Raw genomic sequence first — 18167 nt, forward strand, 5'->3', positions numbered from 1 at the left:
TCCCATTCATTTGAATGGAAACAGTTATGCTCCTCAGCTGGCAGGTTTCCAGGCCTGAGAGCCAAGAAGCTTGCAGATGTTAGCCCTGCTGCCGCAAGCACCACGAGGAGAGAGTTGGCAGCCCAGGCAGCAGGTGGACGATCCTACCTTCGGTTTAGACCCTCGCTCACATTGGAAACCAGAAGTTCTCTAGAGAAACGGGAATACATCCCAGCATCATTGTTGGCAAAGAGTTGGATGATCCAGCCCAATCTATTTTCACGTCGACATTAAAGGTCCCATAGCACTAATTGAAGAAGAATTGGATTGCCCCCAATAAACTGGCCTGCATTTCTCCCTGAAATAACACTGTCTGACAAATTAATTTTATTGCTATTGCCAGTGTCCTGGCCTGTATTTATCTCTTAATTAACATAAGTAAAGCACAATAGCTGTTCATTATCAAATTACTGTTTGTACGCTTGTGCTGTACGCAAATTGTCTTGTGTGTTTCCGACATTAGAGCAGTAACTGTACTTCAAGCATTTGTTTAGATCTGCAGTGTTCTGGGGTCTTCCAAAAGAGAAGTGAAAAGTTCTATGGAAATGCATGTTTTCCTTTCTGTGTGTCAGATCTTGCTACTTAGAAAACTGTCATCCCAAAATAACAGTGCATTTATTACAAATTGTTTTTTCAGGAGATTTTATAAATTTCTAGTAAACCTATATACTATATAGAATATTTATTAATAACATACTTTTGACTATTTTTGTAGACTGGACCTTCATTAAGGTTTCTCTGTAGTAATATTAACTGGATGCTATTAAGGAGGAGAAATTTCTCTAATCAATTATTGTAGTTTCTGAGACCTCAGAGCATGTGAGTATAAGCTGGAACTCTCATGGTGTTATGCACAGTAGCTTAGCTCTTGCATGCTGCGGCTAATTCTCTTTTTTATTTATGAGGTCACAGGGTGTGATATGTTCCTTGAGGGAGTTCCATGGATAGCTTAAGGACTGGTCAGCACGGTAGCATAGCGGCTAGTGTGATGCCTTACAGCACCAGCGATTGGGGTTCAATTCCCACCATTGTCTGTAAGGAGTTTGTACGTTCTCCCCATAACTGCATTTGTTTCCTCCAGGTGCTCCTGTTTCCTCCCACGTTTCAGAGATGTATAGATAAGGTTAGTAAGCTGTGGCATGCTATGTTGGCACTGGTAGGTTGGCGACATTTGTGGGGTGCCTTCCCGCAGCACATATACAGACTGTGTTGGTTATTGACACAAATGACACATTGCACTGAATGTTTGCATGTTTCAATGAAACAAATAGATAATCTTTTATTGTTTTAAAGAGTTGTGTGACTATGATTCTGCTATTGTCTGGTTTGGATTTACTGTTGTGGAATAGGTGCAGAGAAGATTCATAAGAATGGTCATGGGAATGAAAGGTTAATGAACAAGGAGGGTTTGATGGCTCTGGGCCCGTACTTGCTGGAGTTTAGAAGACCGGGAGGGTGGGGGATGTCATTGAAACTTATAAAGGCCTAGACAGAACAGATGTGGAGAAGGATGTATCCTAGGCCCAGTGGGCACAATCTCAGAATACAAGGGGAACAGAGGTAAGGAGGGATTTCTTCAGCCAGAGAGGTGGTGAATCTGTGGAATTCATTACCACTGTTGGCTTTAGAGGCCAAATCATTGGGTATATTTAAAGTGGAGGTTGATAACGTTCTTGATTGGTTAGCGTGTTGAAGGTTACAGAGAGAAGGCAGGGGAGTAGGGTTGAGAGGGATAATAAATCAGCCACAATGGAATGGTGGAGCACGTTAGATGGGTCAAGTAGTCTAAATCTGCTCCTATTTCTTATTGTCTTATTGTGCATCTGTGTAAATGGATGCTTTTGACTCTTATGACTTTGTACATATATCCACCTGTCTCTGATGGTTACAAAGCTGCCTGCTTGAACTTCATTCTGGATATTAAAGGGATTTTCTATTTCTAGCTTTTGGTTAAACTCAACACAGAACAAGAAATAAGAGCAGGAATGGGCTATCCAGCCCTTCATGCCTGTACTGGTTGAAGTTTTATCTCCGTGCCACTTGCGAGCACCATCCCCACATGCCGGGATTCCGTAATCGTCAGAAATCCATTGATCTTTGTTTTGAATGAACTGAACAACAGAGACTCCACAGGTACCCTCAGGTAGAGAACACCAAAGGTTTCACCATCCTTTAAGTGAAGGAATTTCTCTTCTCTCAGTCCAAATGTTCAACGCCTTATTTTGAAACTCTGCTTCTGAAGTATTAAGGTAGTGGGGTTGTTGTGATGCCAAAAAAGCAAATGGTAGCATAAAAGCAGAAAATGCTGAAAGTACTAGGTCATGCAGATCAGGCCACATGTGGGAAGTGAATCAAAAATTGACTTTTCAAGTCAAAGACCTTTCTTCAAAAATGTAGCATGTTATCAGGGCCTCAACGGCTCCTAATTCATCAGTTTTGATTAGCTTGCAGAGATTGAATAATGAATTGTTTGGTTTTTGCCGAAGCACATGTCTTATGAGGATAGGTTGAGTGAGCTGGGGCTTTTCCCTTTGGAGCAAAGGAGGATTATAGTCATAGTCATACTTTATTGATCCCGCGGGAAATTGCTTTTCATTACAGTTGCACCATAAATAATAAATAGTAATAGAACCATAAATAGTTAAATAGTAATATGTAAATTATGCCAGTAAATTATGAAATAAGTCCAGGACCAGCCTATTGGCTCAGGGTGTCTGACCCTCGAGGGGAGGAGTTGTAAAGTTTGATGGCCACAGGTAGGAATGACTTCCTATGACGCTCTGTGTTGCATCTCGGTGGGACGAGTCTCTGGCTGAATGTACTCCTGTGCCCACCCAGTACATTATTTAGTGGATGGGAGACATTGACCAAGATGGCATGCAACTTGGACAGCATCCTCTTTTCAGACACCACCGTAAGAGAGTCCAGTTCCATCCCCACAACATCACTGGCCTTACGAATGAGCTTGTTGATTCTGTTGGTGTCTGCTACCCTCAGCCTGCTGCCCCAGCACACAACAGCAAACATGATAGCACTGGCCACCACAGACTCGTAGAACATCCTCAGCATCGTCCGGCAGATGTCAAAGGACCTCAGTCTCCTCAGGAAACGGAGATGGCTCTGTCCCTTCTTGTAGACAGTCTCAGTGTTCTTTGACCAGTCCAGTTTATTGTCAATTCGTATCCCCAGGTATTTGTAATCCTCCACCATGTCCACACTGACCCCCTGGATGGAAACAGGAGTCACCGGTACCTTAGCTCTCCTCAGGTCTACCACCAGCTCCTTAGTCTTTTTCACATTAAGCTGCAGATAATTCTGCTCACACCATGTGACAAAGTTTCCTACCGTAGCCTGTACTCAGCCTCATCTCCCTTGCTGATGCATCCAACTATGGCAGAGTCATCCAAAATCTTCTGAAGATGACAAGACTCTGTGCAGTAGTTGGAGTCTGATGTGTAAATGGTGAAGAGAAAGGGAGACAAGACAGTCCCCTATGGAGCCCCAGTGCTGCTGATCACTGTGTCGGACACACAATGTTGCAAGCACACGTACTGTGGTCTGCCAATCAGGTAATCAAGAATCCATGACACCAAGGAAGCATCCACCTGCATCGCTGTCAGCTTCTCCCCCAGCAGAGCAGGGCGGATGGTGTTGAATGCACTGGAGAAGTCAAAAAACATGACCCTCACAGTGCTCACTGGCTTGTCCAGGTGGGCGTAGACACGGTTCAGCAGGTAGACGATAGTATCCTCAACTCCTAGTCGGGGCTGGTAGGCGAACTGGAGGGGATCTAAGTGTGGCCTGACCATAGGCCGGAGCAGCTCCAGAACAAGTCTCTCCAGGGTCTTCATGATATTGGAGGTCAATGCCACCGGTCTGTAGTCATTGAGGCCGCTGGGGCGTGGCGTCTTCGGCACAGGGACGAGGCAGGACGTCTTCCACAGCACAGGAACCCTCTGGAGCCTCAGGCTCAGGTTGAATACATGGCGAAGTACTCCACATGTCTGAGGGGCACAGGCTTTGAGCACAGGCACAGGCTTAGAGGTGACTTGTTAGAATAGTACGAGATGATAAGAGGCATAGAGTGAGTGGACAGCCAGACACTTTTTCCCAGGGCAGGAAGTGGCTAATACAAGGAGGCATAATTTTAAGCTGGTTGGAGGAAAGTATGGAAAGAGTGTCAAAGGTAGACTTTTTTTACACAAAGTGTTGGGTGCATGGAATGTGCTGCCAGTGCTGGTGGTAGAGGCAGATATATTTGGGACATTTACGAGACTCCTAGATCGACACATGGATGATAGAAAAATGGAGGGCTGTGTAGGAGGAAAGGGTTAAATTGATCTTGGAGTAGGTTAAAAGGTCAGCACAACATTGTGGGCTAAAGAGTCTATACTCTGCTGTACTGTTCAAGGTTCTAGATACAGATGAGGCAAATTCACATTTCCTGATCTTTAAAAAAAGGAAGAAACTGTGTGTCTGAGCCAAAGGCATTTCTGTGATTCAATTATTGGAGAATTTTATATTAATTTTTCCACAAGTTATTTAAGTTTATGGCCAAATGCTATATGTTTACCAATGAAGTGTTTCATTTGTGTAGCAGCTTTTGGTTCCTCTGTTCTACTTGTTATCAGATTATTCATAAAGTCTGTGTGAAAATCGTTGTAGATGGGAGGTATGGGGTTGCCTGCTGCTGTTACTGGAGTATGAGACCCTGCATCCTGTAATTTTGACTCTCCGTGAATTGTTGCTTTTATATTCCATACACCTGTTGTGTGACAGTGTGGCTTTGTTATACTGCAACTCAGTGCAATTCAATGTCGATTTATTTTTAACTAATTGAGTGTGAAACAGAAATAAACATCAAAACAACATGAACATGTTGCTGTATCACTTTTCAGTCATCCCTTGGGAGTTGTGAAGGCATCCGGCAACTACCTAATAAGTGAGTGTTTTTCTCGGATGGACTGAAAAATTATATGTCTGCCATCATCCACTGTATTTCAATGCAGATAGATGTGAGGGCTCCTCTTTGACATAAGGATAAAACAGGTGTATAGAGCTTGGACTCGGTAGAAAAATAGTATGGAGACTAGAACTAGGGAACATAGCCTCAAGATATGGGGGACAGAGATAAGAAGAAACCACTTTTCCTGGAGAGCAATGAATCTGTGGAATTCTCTGACCAGGGAAGCAGTAGAGGTTACATCATTAAATACATTTAAGACACAATTAGGTAGATTTTTGCATAGCAGGGGAGTTAAAGGTAATGGGGAAAAGGCTGGCAGACAGAACTGAGTCCACAGCTCCATCAGCCATGATCTTATTGAATGGTGGAGCCAGCTCAACAGGCCAGATGACTGATTCCTGCTTCCATAGATGTGTAGTGTAGAGTATATTGACTGACTGCATCACAGCCTGGTACGGAAATACCAATGCCCTTGAACAGAAAGTCCTACAAAAAGCAGTGTATATAGCCCTTGTACATCATAAATAAGCCCTCCCCACCATTGAGTACATCTGCAGAGAGCGTTGTCACAGGAAAGCAGCATCCATCGTCAGGTACCCCCACCACCCAGTTCATGCTTTCTTCTCGCTGCTGCTATCAGGAAGAAGGTACAGGAGCCTCAGGACTCACACCACCAGGTTCAGGGACAGTTATTACCTCTCAACCATCAGGTTCTTGAACCAGAGTGGATAACTTCACTCACTTGCCCCATCACTGAAATGTTCCCACAACCTATGACCTCCCTTTCAAAGACTCTTCATCTCATGTTCTTGATATTTATTGCTTATTTATTTGTTGTTGTTATTTATTTATTTTTATATTTGCACAGTTTATCTTTTGTAAATAGGTTGAATGTCCAAGTTGGTGCAGTCTTTCACTGATTCTATTATGATGATCATTCTATTACGGACTTATTGTGATTGCCTGCAAGAAAATGAATCTCAGGGTAGTGTATAGTGACATATATATATATATATATATATATATATACACACACACACACACACACTTTAATAATACATTTACTTTGAACTTTAAAATATGCCTTATGTTCTTATGATACACAATATGGTCAGTAAAATGTAAGTGAGGATTAAGAAGCAGGCATTATGCAAGATGCCTGCACTTTTTGCTCATGTTCTTCTAATACATAGAGGATACCCAGGCAAAGACAGTGGTGTCCATTGGCCTGCAGTTGCAATTCATTCTGGGTGGCCAGTTGAATTATTTTTACTAGTGTGTGTGTCAACTGTGCTGTCTGCAACCCACTCACTCATGCAAGGGCAGGCTTTCTCAGTGCTTGGGAAACCTAATAAGGTGATCTGCATTAGGTACTGAGTAACAGCTTTGAGAAGATCCACTTTATGGTTGGGACTCACCTACCTTTCTTTTGCCCATCACACCCCACCAACTCACAAGCTCCTAATCCCTGACTATTAATCAATCCTCTGCTTGCACTACACTCAGCAAGTAATCCTAACTATCATTCATGTTGTTAATCCCCCCCCGCCGACAGTCTTAATACATGTCTACCAGTTTCACAGTGACCAACCCCGCATCCCAACTCTCCGATAGCCAAACCTCCCTGCCTTCATCTATCCTCGACTAACTTCCTACCCTAACAATCGCATTCTGTCAATTCTTGCCCCCCCCCCGCCCCCCAGCCTCTAGGTATTTTGTGTATCAGTGTTGCCTCCCACTTCATATGTAAGGCATGAGATTTGTTGTTTTGCAGCAGCAGTACAGTGCAATAAATAATATATACTTATTATGTACAATAAGAATATATATAGTTGTGCAAAAAAGAGAGCAAAAATAGTATCTCTCCCACTCTCAAATCTCTTACTATCTCTTCTTTCAGTTAGTCCTGACGAAGGGTCTCGGCCCGAAACGTCGACTGTACCTCTTCCTATAGATGCTGCCTGGCCTGCTGTGTTCACCAGCAACTTTGATGTGTGTTGCAAAAACAGTGTGATAGTGTTCACGGGTTCATGGATTATTCAGAAATTTGATGGCAGAAAGGAAGAAGCAGTTCCTAAAATGTTGAGTGTGTGATCAGAGCTCCAAGATGACAGGCACACAATATCAACAGAAGGAGTGGTGAAAATAATTTGAAATACTAATGAAATGTTGATTTTACGAGGGATGATTGATAAGTTCATGGCCTAAGTAGATGGAATCAATTTTAGAAAACCTAGCACATTTATTTTCCTATATTTACACACTTAGTCCAGTGGTTGTGGAGCATACAGATCCCTTCTTTGTAGAAGATGGCATCTTGGACCTCCAGAAAGTCGTCCACAGCAGGGGTGATTGATAAGTTCGTGGCCTAAGGTAGAAGGAAATGAGTTACTAACTTCAAACTGTCTGCATTTTCACTCAGAGAGTTGAACTGCACATGCATGTAACAAGAGCTGTATAACTCATCTGCTTCTACCTAAGGCCACAAGCTTATCAATCACCCTTGCTGTGGACCACCTGGAGGTCCAAGACGCTCTCGTTACATTCGCGTGCAGTTCAACTCTTTGAGTGATAATGCAGAAAGTTTGAAGTTAATAACTCATCTCCTTCTACCTTTGGCCTCAAACTTATCAATCACCCCTGCTGTGGACTACTACAAAGAAGGGATCCGTATGCTCCACGACCACTGGACTAAGTGTGTACATGTAGAAGGGGACTATGTTGAAAAATACATGTGCTAGGTTTTCTAAAATTGACTCCTTTTACCTTAGGCCACGAACTTATCAATCACCCCTCGTATATTATGAGGAGAAATTGCAGGTGTGTAATGCTACACCTGGAATACTGTGAGTAGTTTTGGATCACCTCAGAACAAAATGCATTGCACTTGGAGGGAATTTATTTTAGGTTTATCAACTGATGCTTGATCTCCAAGGGATAGACTATAAGCAGAAATAACAAGGATTGAATTTCCTCAAACTTTGACGTGATTGAATGTATGAAGGTTAACTAGTTGGGTAGATAGTGAGAATGGCTGGATGGTATGCCTGGAACAAAGCTGCACAGCCTTAAATTTCAGCTTTGGCTTTTAAAAGTGAAACTTGGAGCCACACACACTGGGTAGTTGAAATCGGGAAACTCTGGCAAATGGCATCATGCCTCAACCATTGTCGTTTAAAAAATTGAGATTTACAAAAATCTATCAAACCTATTGAAAGACATGGGGGAAAGAGGTGAACAACAGGAATTCTGCAGATGCTGGAAATTCAAGCAACACACATAAAAGTTGCCGGTGAACGCAGCAGGCCAGGCAGCATCTCTAGGAAGAGGTGCAGTCGACGTTTCGGGCCCAGACCTTTCGTCAGGGAAAGAGGTGTATGGATTTTAGATTTTAAAACCTAGAAGCGTACAGTATTGCTCTTCGGCCGTGTAAAATTTATAGTAGAGTGGACGTGCATGGGATGTTTCCAGTGGTGGGAGAGTCTGGAACCAGAGTGCTCAGCCTCAGAATAGAAGGACGTCCCTTGAGAACAGAGATGGAGCCAGAGGGTGGTAAATCTGTAGAATTCATTGCCACAGACATTTGTGGAGACGAAGACAAGTTTAGGTTGATAAGTACAGGTCGACCTTCACTAATCCGGCACCATTGGGACCTGAGGAGTGCCGGATTAGTGAAAATGCTGAATTACAGAAGGATCACATTAAGCATAATCAGTGCCAGATTATCGAAGGAACCGGATTACAGGTAGTTCAATTAGTGAAGGTCGAACTGTACTTAATTATCAAGGGTGCCAAAGGTTATGGGGAGAGGCAGGAGAATGGGGTTGAGATGGAAAATAAATCAGCCATGACCAAACGGTGGAGCAGACTGGATGGGCTGAATGGCTTAACTCTACCGCTATGCCTTACGGTCTTATGTTATGCTGTCCTTTTAACCTACTGAAGGATCACACTTAACCTACTACAAGATTTTGGTCATAGACCAGCTACGATCTCAATTAGCTTAAGATGTCTAATGACTATTCCTGTTCCCCTGTCGTGAATCATCTTAAACCATTCACTACACTGAAGGCACTCTATAAATGGAAGCTGCTGTGAGATCAGAGGGGCAGTGAAACCTGTAATTCCATGCCTTCCCTGTTCATGGCTGGAAAATTTAATTGCCTTATTTCCTTTTTAAGCACTGTCTACTTTAAACCCAAGAGGAAAAACAAAGAAGGTTATTGCCACAAATAACAATGAATGGTTCTGAGGGTCTAATTACATTTAAACAAAAACTAGATTTTAATACATTATCTCAGTTTTGCGTTCACTACTCCCCTGCAGCACTCTAATTAATTAAGCTGAGTTAACAGTTACTTAACCCAGGTTCAAAATGTTTTATTGCAATTTAAGCCGTAATCAGCCTTATATTGCATAATACAGAAAATTCTGCTTTGTACATTTCTCCGCTGAAACCAGATACAGAAAGCAAACTCTACCCTTCGTAGTCTGTTGTAGATGCTTCTACTTAAGCGACCTGCTTCATTTGATCTGCTAGGCTGGGATTTCAAACTGATTTAAAATAGAATCTGTATGAGCTTCAGTGTTACACTTTCTAGAGTGTGGCGTTGCACTTGAAAGAGTTCAGACTTGTGTTTCCAAAGCATCAAATGGCACCTTGGAACATTCCAGATTATGGAAGATGGTAACTTACAGAATCAGGATCAGGTTTCTTATCACAAACAAGAGAAAATCTGCAGTTGCTGGAAATCAAAGTAACACACACAAAGTGCTGGAGGAACTCAGCAGGCCAGGCAGCATGGATGGAAAAGAATAAACATTTAATGTTTTGGGCCGAGACCCTTCATCAGGACTGGAAAAAGGAGATTAGAAGTCAGAGTAAGTAGGTGGGGGAGGAGAGGGAGAAGTACAAGGAGGCTGGGAGAAGGGGAGAGCTAAGAAGTTGACTGGTGAAAGAGATAAAGTGCTGAAGAAGGGGGAATCTGATGAGAAAGGACAGAAGGCTATGTAGTAAGGGAAGGGTGAGGAGCACCAGATAGAGCTAATGGCAGGTAAGGAGAGAAGGAAATGGGAATGGGGAATGGTGAAGGGGAGGGGACAATTACCAGAAGTTCAAGAAATCGATGTTCGTGCCTTCAGGTTGGAGGCTACCCAGACAGAATATGAGGTGTTGCTCCTCCAACCTGAGTGTGATGTCATCGTGGCAGTAGAGGAGGCCATGGACCGACATGTCAGACTGACATCATGTTCTACTCTGCTTGAGCATTGAATGCTGTTGGCAGGTTTATTATCACTGACGTATGTCATGAAATTTATTGTTATGTGGCAGCAGTACAGTGCAATACATAAAATATACTATAAATTATAGTAAGTATTGTATATATTTTAATTAATAAAGTAGTGCAAAGCAAAAGCAAAAATAGTGAGCTAGTGTTCATGGGTTCATTGTCCTTGCAGAAATCTGATGGCAGAGGAGAAGAAGTTGTTCCCTTCTCAACCTAATAACTTACTTGTTGCTTCAGTGTACTTGATTCATGCCATTACTCACACAACCTATAGCGCTAATCTTGTTCAGCCTTCAGGATCCATAAACAGATGAGATTCCCTTGCCATGGGTACGTTTGGGGGCATCATGTTCTACTGTGCTCGAGCCATGAATGCTGTTGGCACTCAATATATAAACAGTCACATAAAAAGACTTAAAATGTGTAAACGGATTTAAAATCCCAAGAGAAATGACGGGGGAGATTTAGCAGACATTAAATAAAGTATTTGGTTTCTATTGCTAAATGCCCTTAAGTGGTTAGGGTACATGGTGCAAAGCAGAAATGGTTTACTGGACAAGTTCTAATTATATAAGCACCTGCCCCTCAGCTGTGCCCTTCAGAATGTCTCCCTGTTGCTCTTTGGTTCAGTGTTGTCTCCAGGCAACTTAAATTGTCCAGCTCTGAAGGCTGCTTTTCTTCATCCTCAATCTCTTGATTTGTTCAAAGTAAATTTGTCATCAAAGTACATATATGTCACCATATGCTACCCTGAGATTTGTTTTCTTGCAGCCATTCACAGCAGAACAAAGAAATACAATAGAATCAATGAAAAACTGCACACAAAGACTGACAAATCAACCAATGTACAAAAGAACACAAACTGCAATTACAAAAATAATAAATAAATAATGCTGAGAACATGGGTTGTAGAAAGTGAGTCGGTAGGTTGTGGCATCAGTTCAGTACTGAGATGAGTGAAGTTGTCCACATTGGTTCAGGGGCCTGATGGTTGAACCTGGTAGTGTGGGATCTGAAGTTCCTGTACCTCCTTCAGTGGGAATGCAGTAGGGAGCATTCTAACATGCTGCATCACTGCATGGTTCAGAAATTGCTCTGTGGCAGATAGGAAGGCTTTACAGCGGGTTGTCAACACTGCCCAATGCATCACTGGCACCAACCTACCTGCCATCAAGGACATATGTACAGCAAGGTGCTGGAAAGGAAGCGTAACATCAGGAAATATCCCAGCCACCCTTCACATGGACTGTTGGTCCCACTCCCATCTGGGAGTAGGCTACTTAGGACCACCAAATTGAAAAACAGTTACTTTCCCCAAACAGTAAGGCTGATCAACACCTCCACCCACTAACCCACCCCTCCACACCCCAACCACCACTACTTTATCATTTCCTGTTAGTCACTTTATGTACAGACACTCCTGTGCCTAGTGTCACTTTATGGACATACAATCAGTCTATGTATATAACCAATCTTGTGCATTTGTATTTGTTGTATTTTCTTTATTGTTGTGTCCTTTATCTTATTGTGTTTTTTGGTGTGGTATCAGATCCGAAGTAACAATTATTTGTTCCCCTACATTTGTGTACTGGAAATGACATTAAACTAGCTGGGAACAACTTTCCCTGTGACATGGAATTAACCTGTTGCTTCAAATGAGAAAAGACTGCTGTACAAGTGAATTGAGGGTAAGATAGACAACAAAAAGTATTGCATAGTAGTTAGCGTGTGACCTGGGTTCAGTTCCACCACTGCCTGTAAAGAGTTTGTACGTTCTCCCCAAGACCTTGTGGGTTTCCTCTGGGTGCTCCGGTCTCCTCCCACATTCCAAAAGCGTGCGAGTTAGTTGGTTAATTGGTCAAATGGGTGTACTTGGGCAGCATAGGCTCATTGGGCCACAGGGTCCTGTTACCATCTTGTATCTCTAAATAAATAATAAATAAATAAAGTAGCTCTTTTCAGTTGAGATATAGACAGGCAAGAAGGGATTGCAGAGGAACTGAAGGAGCCAGCAACATTTTGTGTACTTCTGGATACAAAAGGAAATGAGGGAGAGAAGGAATAGTTCAGTACTATTAGATAATTCAAAGGCTCCCTGTTCTGTAATGGGAAGCATGTTTTGGAATGAAACAAAGGAAATGAATCAGCAGTTTGTCGAAATTATCCCCCTTTTAAATTATCAGAATCAGGTTTAATATCACCGCCATATGCCGCGAAATTTGTTAACTTTACAGCAGCAGTACAATACGTGATAAATAAATACAGGTGAAAACATGCTGATTACAGTAAGAATATAATTATATGTCTATCACATAGTTAAGTTAAAAATAAGTAGTGCAAAAAGAGTAAATAAAAAAGTAGTGAGGTAGTGTTCATGGTTTCAATGTCCATTTAGAAATCTGATGGTAGAGGGGAAGAAGTTGTTCCTAAATCGCTGAGTGTGTGCCTTCACACTTCTGTACCTCCTTCCCGATGGTAACAATGAGAAGAGGGCATGTTCTGGGTGTGTGGTCCTTAATGATGGTTGCCACTTTCCTAAGGCACAGCTTCTTGAAGATGTCTTAGATACTACAGAGGTTAGTACCCATGATGAAGCTGGCTAATTTTACAAAATTATACTATATTTAGATTATTTTTTCAAATAAGCAAAAACCTCTACGTTTAACATTTTCCAAATTGGAAAAGTATAGAATGCATCAGCTCCCACCCCTGCCATTAGTGCGTTGAAAACACAATGGCAGCTCAATAGTGTTGTGGTTAACATAACGTTATTATAGGGCCAATGACCCAGGTTCAGTTGTCTGTGAGTGAGTGCATGGGTTTCCTCTGGTTACTCCTGTTTCATCCCACATCCCAAAGATGAGTAGGTTTATTACTCACATAGGTGTAATTGGATGACACAGGCCCGTTTTGGGCTAGAAGGCCTGTTACTGTGCAGTATTACTAAGTAATAAACAACTGTGTGCCCGTAATTTTTCTCATTTTACTGAGGCATTCGGAGTGTGTGATGACATAACTGACCAGTTTATAAACTTACAACCTGATGGGCCTTTTACTAATATTATGTACGGCAATTCATCGCTTAAGTATCTGCAGTACTTGCAAGTGGAAAAAAAAATCAGCTGTTTGTTTTGTACCTTTCATCAATCAATCTTGTATAAAAGTTAATGAACACTTTGTTCAACAAGTAAGAAACAAGGTGTTGGGTGAAAGCCAGTTGTGTAGGAGATAAAACTGCATAAATCAGTTACTTTTGGTTGGATTAACAGGGATCGCTGGGGCATGCATCGGGGCCGGTGTGCTTCACTGGAGGTGGCGTGGTGCTGTATCTGGGTTGCAGTCAATGCTCCTCCTCTCCCCCCCCCCCCCCCCCCATGTTCGCTCAGGGAGAGACGGACTCTATTGTGGTTGACTAATGATTTTGATGGGCTGAGGGGGGAGGTCAGGACTATATACATGCATATTCTGCATCATCATATTTTAATGATATTCTGTATGTGGTTGTTGTCTGCAAGGACTGGGTCTCAAGCTGCAGTATCACCTGGTGCACTCCACGGGGGTGGTGTGGCGCAACGTGCAGGCTGGAGTTGGTGCTGCCCCCCAGTGTTCACTTGGCAGGAGATAGGCTCTATTGTGGTCGACTGTGGATTGATGGCAAAGTTTTGGAACTGTTTTATTGTGTGATTGTTGCTTATTGCGTGATTGTTGATACTATTTGTGCCTGGAATCTTGTGTATGTTTTGTGCTGTTGGTACTGTGATTTGCACCTTGACTGCGGAGTAACACTGTCTCATTTGGCTGTATTCATGAGTATTCATCTATGGTTCAATGACAGTTAAACTTGAATTGGTTGTTGGTGCAAATGAAGAGTTCCAACAAAGTCATGAATCTTTTGAAATGAGAGGACTAACGATGGCACAATCAGATTTGGGGTTTTACTTATTAGACTTGAAATATTAATTGGGACTAATCATGTATTCCAGCAAGGGTGTCATGGATGTTGTGAGCTGTCCACATAGTGTGGCTATATGTCACCAGCACCATCTTAGTTCACTCTACCCCCTACCTACATATCCACAACCTAACTTAATAACTTAACATTCCACAACCTACAGACTCACTTTCAATTACTCTACAATTCATGTCCTTGGCATTATTTATTTATTTTTTATTTGCAACTATTTGTCTTCTTTTGCACATTGATTGTTTTTCAGTCTTTTTTTATAAATTCTATTGTTTTCCCTCAATTTCTTGTAAATGTGTGTAAGAAATGAATCTCAGGGTTGTATACTGTATATGTACTTTGATAATAAATTTACTTTGATGTTAGGGTATTGGATTATAACGTAGCAATGACAATGTGAGAAAATTGCAGGCATACTTAATTCTTAATAATAGTGTGAATGTTATCCTTTGAGTTCTGAATCATCTATTTTCTTATTGAGCTTTTTAACATTACTTATTCCAACCTATGTAATATTACTCAGTTTTGTATTTGCCTCCGGTCAACTACTCCTGAAGCCTCCAGTCATACATCTAGACCAGGGGTTCCCAACCTTTTTTATGCCATGGACCAATACCATTAAACAATGAGTCTGTGCACTTCAGGTTGGAAGCCCCTGATTTAGACTATGCACTCCTGTTGTGCTTCTCATCTTTTACCACTTAAACTTGAGGCTGTTGTATATACAACTAGCCATGTCCCAGCTCTCAGTGTCCTGTTCCTGTTCACCCATGTGCTGATATAGGTTAGCTTCCAGTTAATGAACATCCTTTATTTTTAAAACCATCATACTTGATTTCAAATTTCTTCATGACCTCAGCCCTCCTGAGCTACATAAACTCGTATGAATCTCCAAGGTCTCTAGTTCTCGATTCTTGCTCTCAATTTTAATCACTCCAACATTGTTGGCTGTGCCTTTAGTTACCGAGACACAAAAACTGAAATCTCACAATAAACCCCTCTGCCTGGCTACCTCTTTTACCCCTTGAAAGCTATATCTTCACTGATATCTAATCTTGTGGTTTGTTGTCAAGGTCTGTTTGATAACATTCCTATGAAGTGCCTTGAAACATTTTACAAGGTTACACGCTCTATAAAATTGTTAATGGCCACCTTAATATATTATGGGTAGATTATAAGACTTCCTGCTGCCATTATTACATAATGGATTGCCATTTTTGGACATTTCAAGGAATGATAAAGATCTTACAAAAATAGCTTGACATTGGTACTGTCTAGGCAGATGTAAAAGAAGATCAGCTCATCTCCCATAGCATAAATATTGGACTGACGTTATATTTAATTTTGTCTGTCTGATTTGGAGCTCAGCTCAGGTACGTATGCCCCAAAGGTTTATACTACTTCAAAGAGTTCAGGAAATTTTGCATCACCATCTGGTGTGGAGGGGCCACTGCCCAGGATCGAAAAAAGCTGCAGAAAGTTGCAAGGCCAGCTCCGTCATGGGCCCTAGCCTCCCCAGCATCGAGGACATCTATAGTACACAAAAAGAAAAAATCTGCAGATGCTGGAAATCCAGTGCAGCACACACAAAATGCTGGAGGAATTTAAGGCAGAGATTGATAGGTATCTGAGTAGCCAGGGCATCAGAGGTTATGGTGAGAAGGCAGGGGAGTGGGAATAAATGGGAGAATGGATCAGCTCATGATAAAATGGCGGAGCAGACTCGATGGGCCGAATGGCGGACTTCTGCTCCTTTGTCTTATGGTCTGATTCTGAATCTGATTCTAAGCCGGAGCGTGCTTGCAATTCCTTGATTTTGACACTTTAGACTGTAGGATGTTCCTGTGATGTAACATATGGCGAACTGGAGGTGAATGGTTTCAGTACCTAAAATGAAAATATATTACCAGCTCCACTGATTTACAGTGATTGTACAGTCACATTGCATTTTTACTCTGTGGTTTTCTGGGATCTGTTGTGGCATTTTAGATATCCAGCTCATCATTATAGATTGGATTAAATTAGTTTTATTAATCATATATACATACATCAAAATATTGATACAGTGAAATGCATTGTTTTCATCAATGACCAACACAGCCCAAGGATGTGTTCAGGGCAGCCCTCAAGTGTTATCACGGTTCTGGCACCAACATAATATGTCCACAATTTATTAATCCTAACCCATTTGCCTTTCGAATGTGGGAAGAAACGGGAGCATCTGGAGGCAACCCACGCGGCCACGGGGAGAGCGCACAAACTCCTTACAGATGGGTGGGAATTCAACCTCGATCGCTGGTGCTGTGAAGTGTTACGCTAACCGCTATACTGCCACGGTGAAATCACTTTTACAAACACATCTACAGCAATGGCAACTATATGCACTTCAACTTACCCCTGGGAAAAGTGCATAACAGATTGTTCTGATATCAAAGATTAAAGCAATTTCAGGTGTGCAATGACCAGATAATTTGCTTTAGTGATGCAGGGATAAATACTGTCCAAAGACAGACAAGTAATCAGCATTTTCTCCTGTTTGAAGTGGCCTCTGCTGATGTCTATTTTTCTTGTCTTTCCCTTGCCTCCTCTCACTGATCTCCCAATGCCATTGGAGTAGAGCAACTGAGATTTGCTCTGTGAATTCAAATAATTCAATTTAGCCAGTGCTAATGCATTACTGGATCTTGTAATATTTGCACAAAAGTATAAGAGAGAGCAGAGCTCTTCTGTGTAAGCGCTTTGTAAAATATATTACTTCTTTTCATCTTTAAGGATTGTTTTAATTCTAGTCTGCTAGATGGGACATTTGATTCATTGCATCAAGCACAAGAGTTGCAAGTTAGTGCTCTGGAGGTCACAAACGCGAGAAAATCTGTAGATGCTAGAAATCCAAAGCAACACACACACAAAATGCTGGAATAACTCTCTGGAGGTGTACTGCATAGAAGGAGCCAGTAATGCCTGTGCTAGAGCAGCCCAACTTATCACATTTCTCTGCTCTTTTGCATAGTGAGCCTCTGCTCCAGCAGAAATGTAACTTTGGAAACATAAAAGTAATTGTTCTGAGATGAACAGTCAACTCTATGTGGATCCGAGAGAGACTATGTGACAGAATGTCTTATATTGGGAATTTTACCATGTGCAGGGCACTGTAACAGGAACCAGTTTCCTACTCTCCTGTTACATTTCATTGAAAGAAGGTAATGGTAATGAAGCAGGCCCTTCGGCCCACTATGCCCATGCTGACCTTCAAGAAATTATCCATAGTAATCATTTTTAGCACTTGATCTCTGGCCTTGTGTCTTGATTATTCAACTGTTTGTCTAGAGAGACTCTCAAATGTTTTGAGAGCATCTGTCAGGCAGATTATTCCAAATTTCTCCCACTTTCTGGATGGAAAAAAGTCACCTCCTCAGCATCCTCCTCTGCAAAGAAAACAATCCCAGCCTACCCATATTTTCCTTTGGAAATGAAATGCTCCATCCCAGGCCCATTTCTGGAGAATCCCCTCTACACCCTCTACCAGGGCAATTGCATTCTTCCCATATAGTGCAATACTGTATACTAAAATTGTTAAATAGAATGCACCATTTATGCTATGTGTTTGAAATAGTCCCTGTGCTGATCTTCTCTTATCTGTTCTGTTTTTCTAGAGATATATTTTGCCTCTCCTAGCATCCAGCAAGGAAGACAAGAAACATCTGCAGAGGATCGAGTCGGGTATAACCGAACTAAGTGGGACCATATCACAGACAGGTGAAGATTAGTGCTATCATAAATTTGCCTTTACCTTTCTTCAGCTCGTTAACTCAGGGAAAAGAGTTCTAGAAATGGTATCCAAATTTTCTGAACTTGAAAGCTGAAGGCTTCTATACTTCTATCTGTATAGTTCAAACTATTTTTAACAAGG

The 18167-nt window shown here is 41.8% G+C and overlaps 1 protein-coding gene across 1 annotated transcript in view; it reads left to right on the forward strand.

Annotated features, from left to right (window-relative positions):
- pex14 (peroxisomal biogenesis factor 14) overlaps positions 1-18167 on the forward strand; it is a 347718-nt gene that overhangs the window by 263716 nt on the left and 65835 nt on the right. Inside the window, exon 6 of the mRNA XM_072245373.1 lies at positions 17911-18013. Within this exon, the coding sequence (XP_072101474.1) occupies positions 17911-18013 (103 nt within the window). The remainder of the gene's footprint in view (positions 1-17910; positions 18014-18167) is intronic.

The sequence above is a fragment of the Mobula birostris genome, chromosome 27 (assembly GCF_030028105.1).
Source record: "Mobula birostris isolate sMobBir1 chromosome 27, sMobBir1.hap1, whole genome shotgun sequence".
Classification (NCBI taxonomy): Eukaryota; Metazoa; Chordata; class Chondrichthyes; order Myliobatiformes; family Myliobatidae; genus Mobula; species Mobula birostris.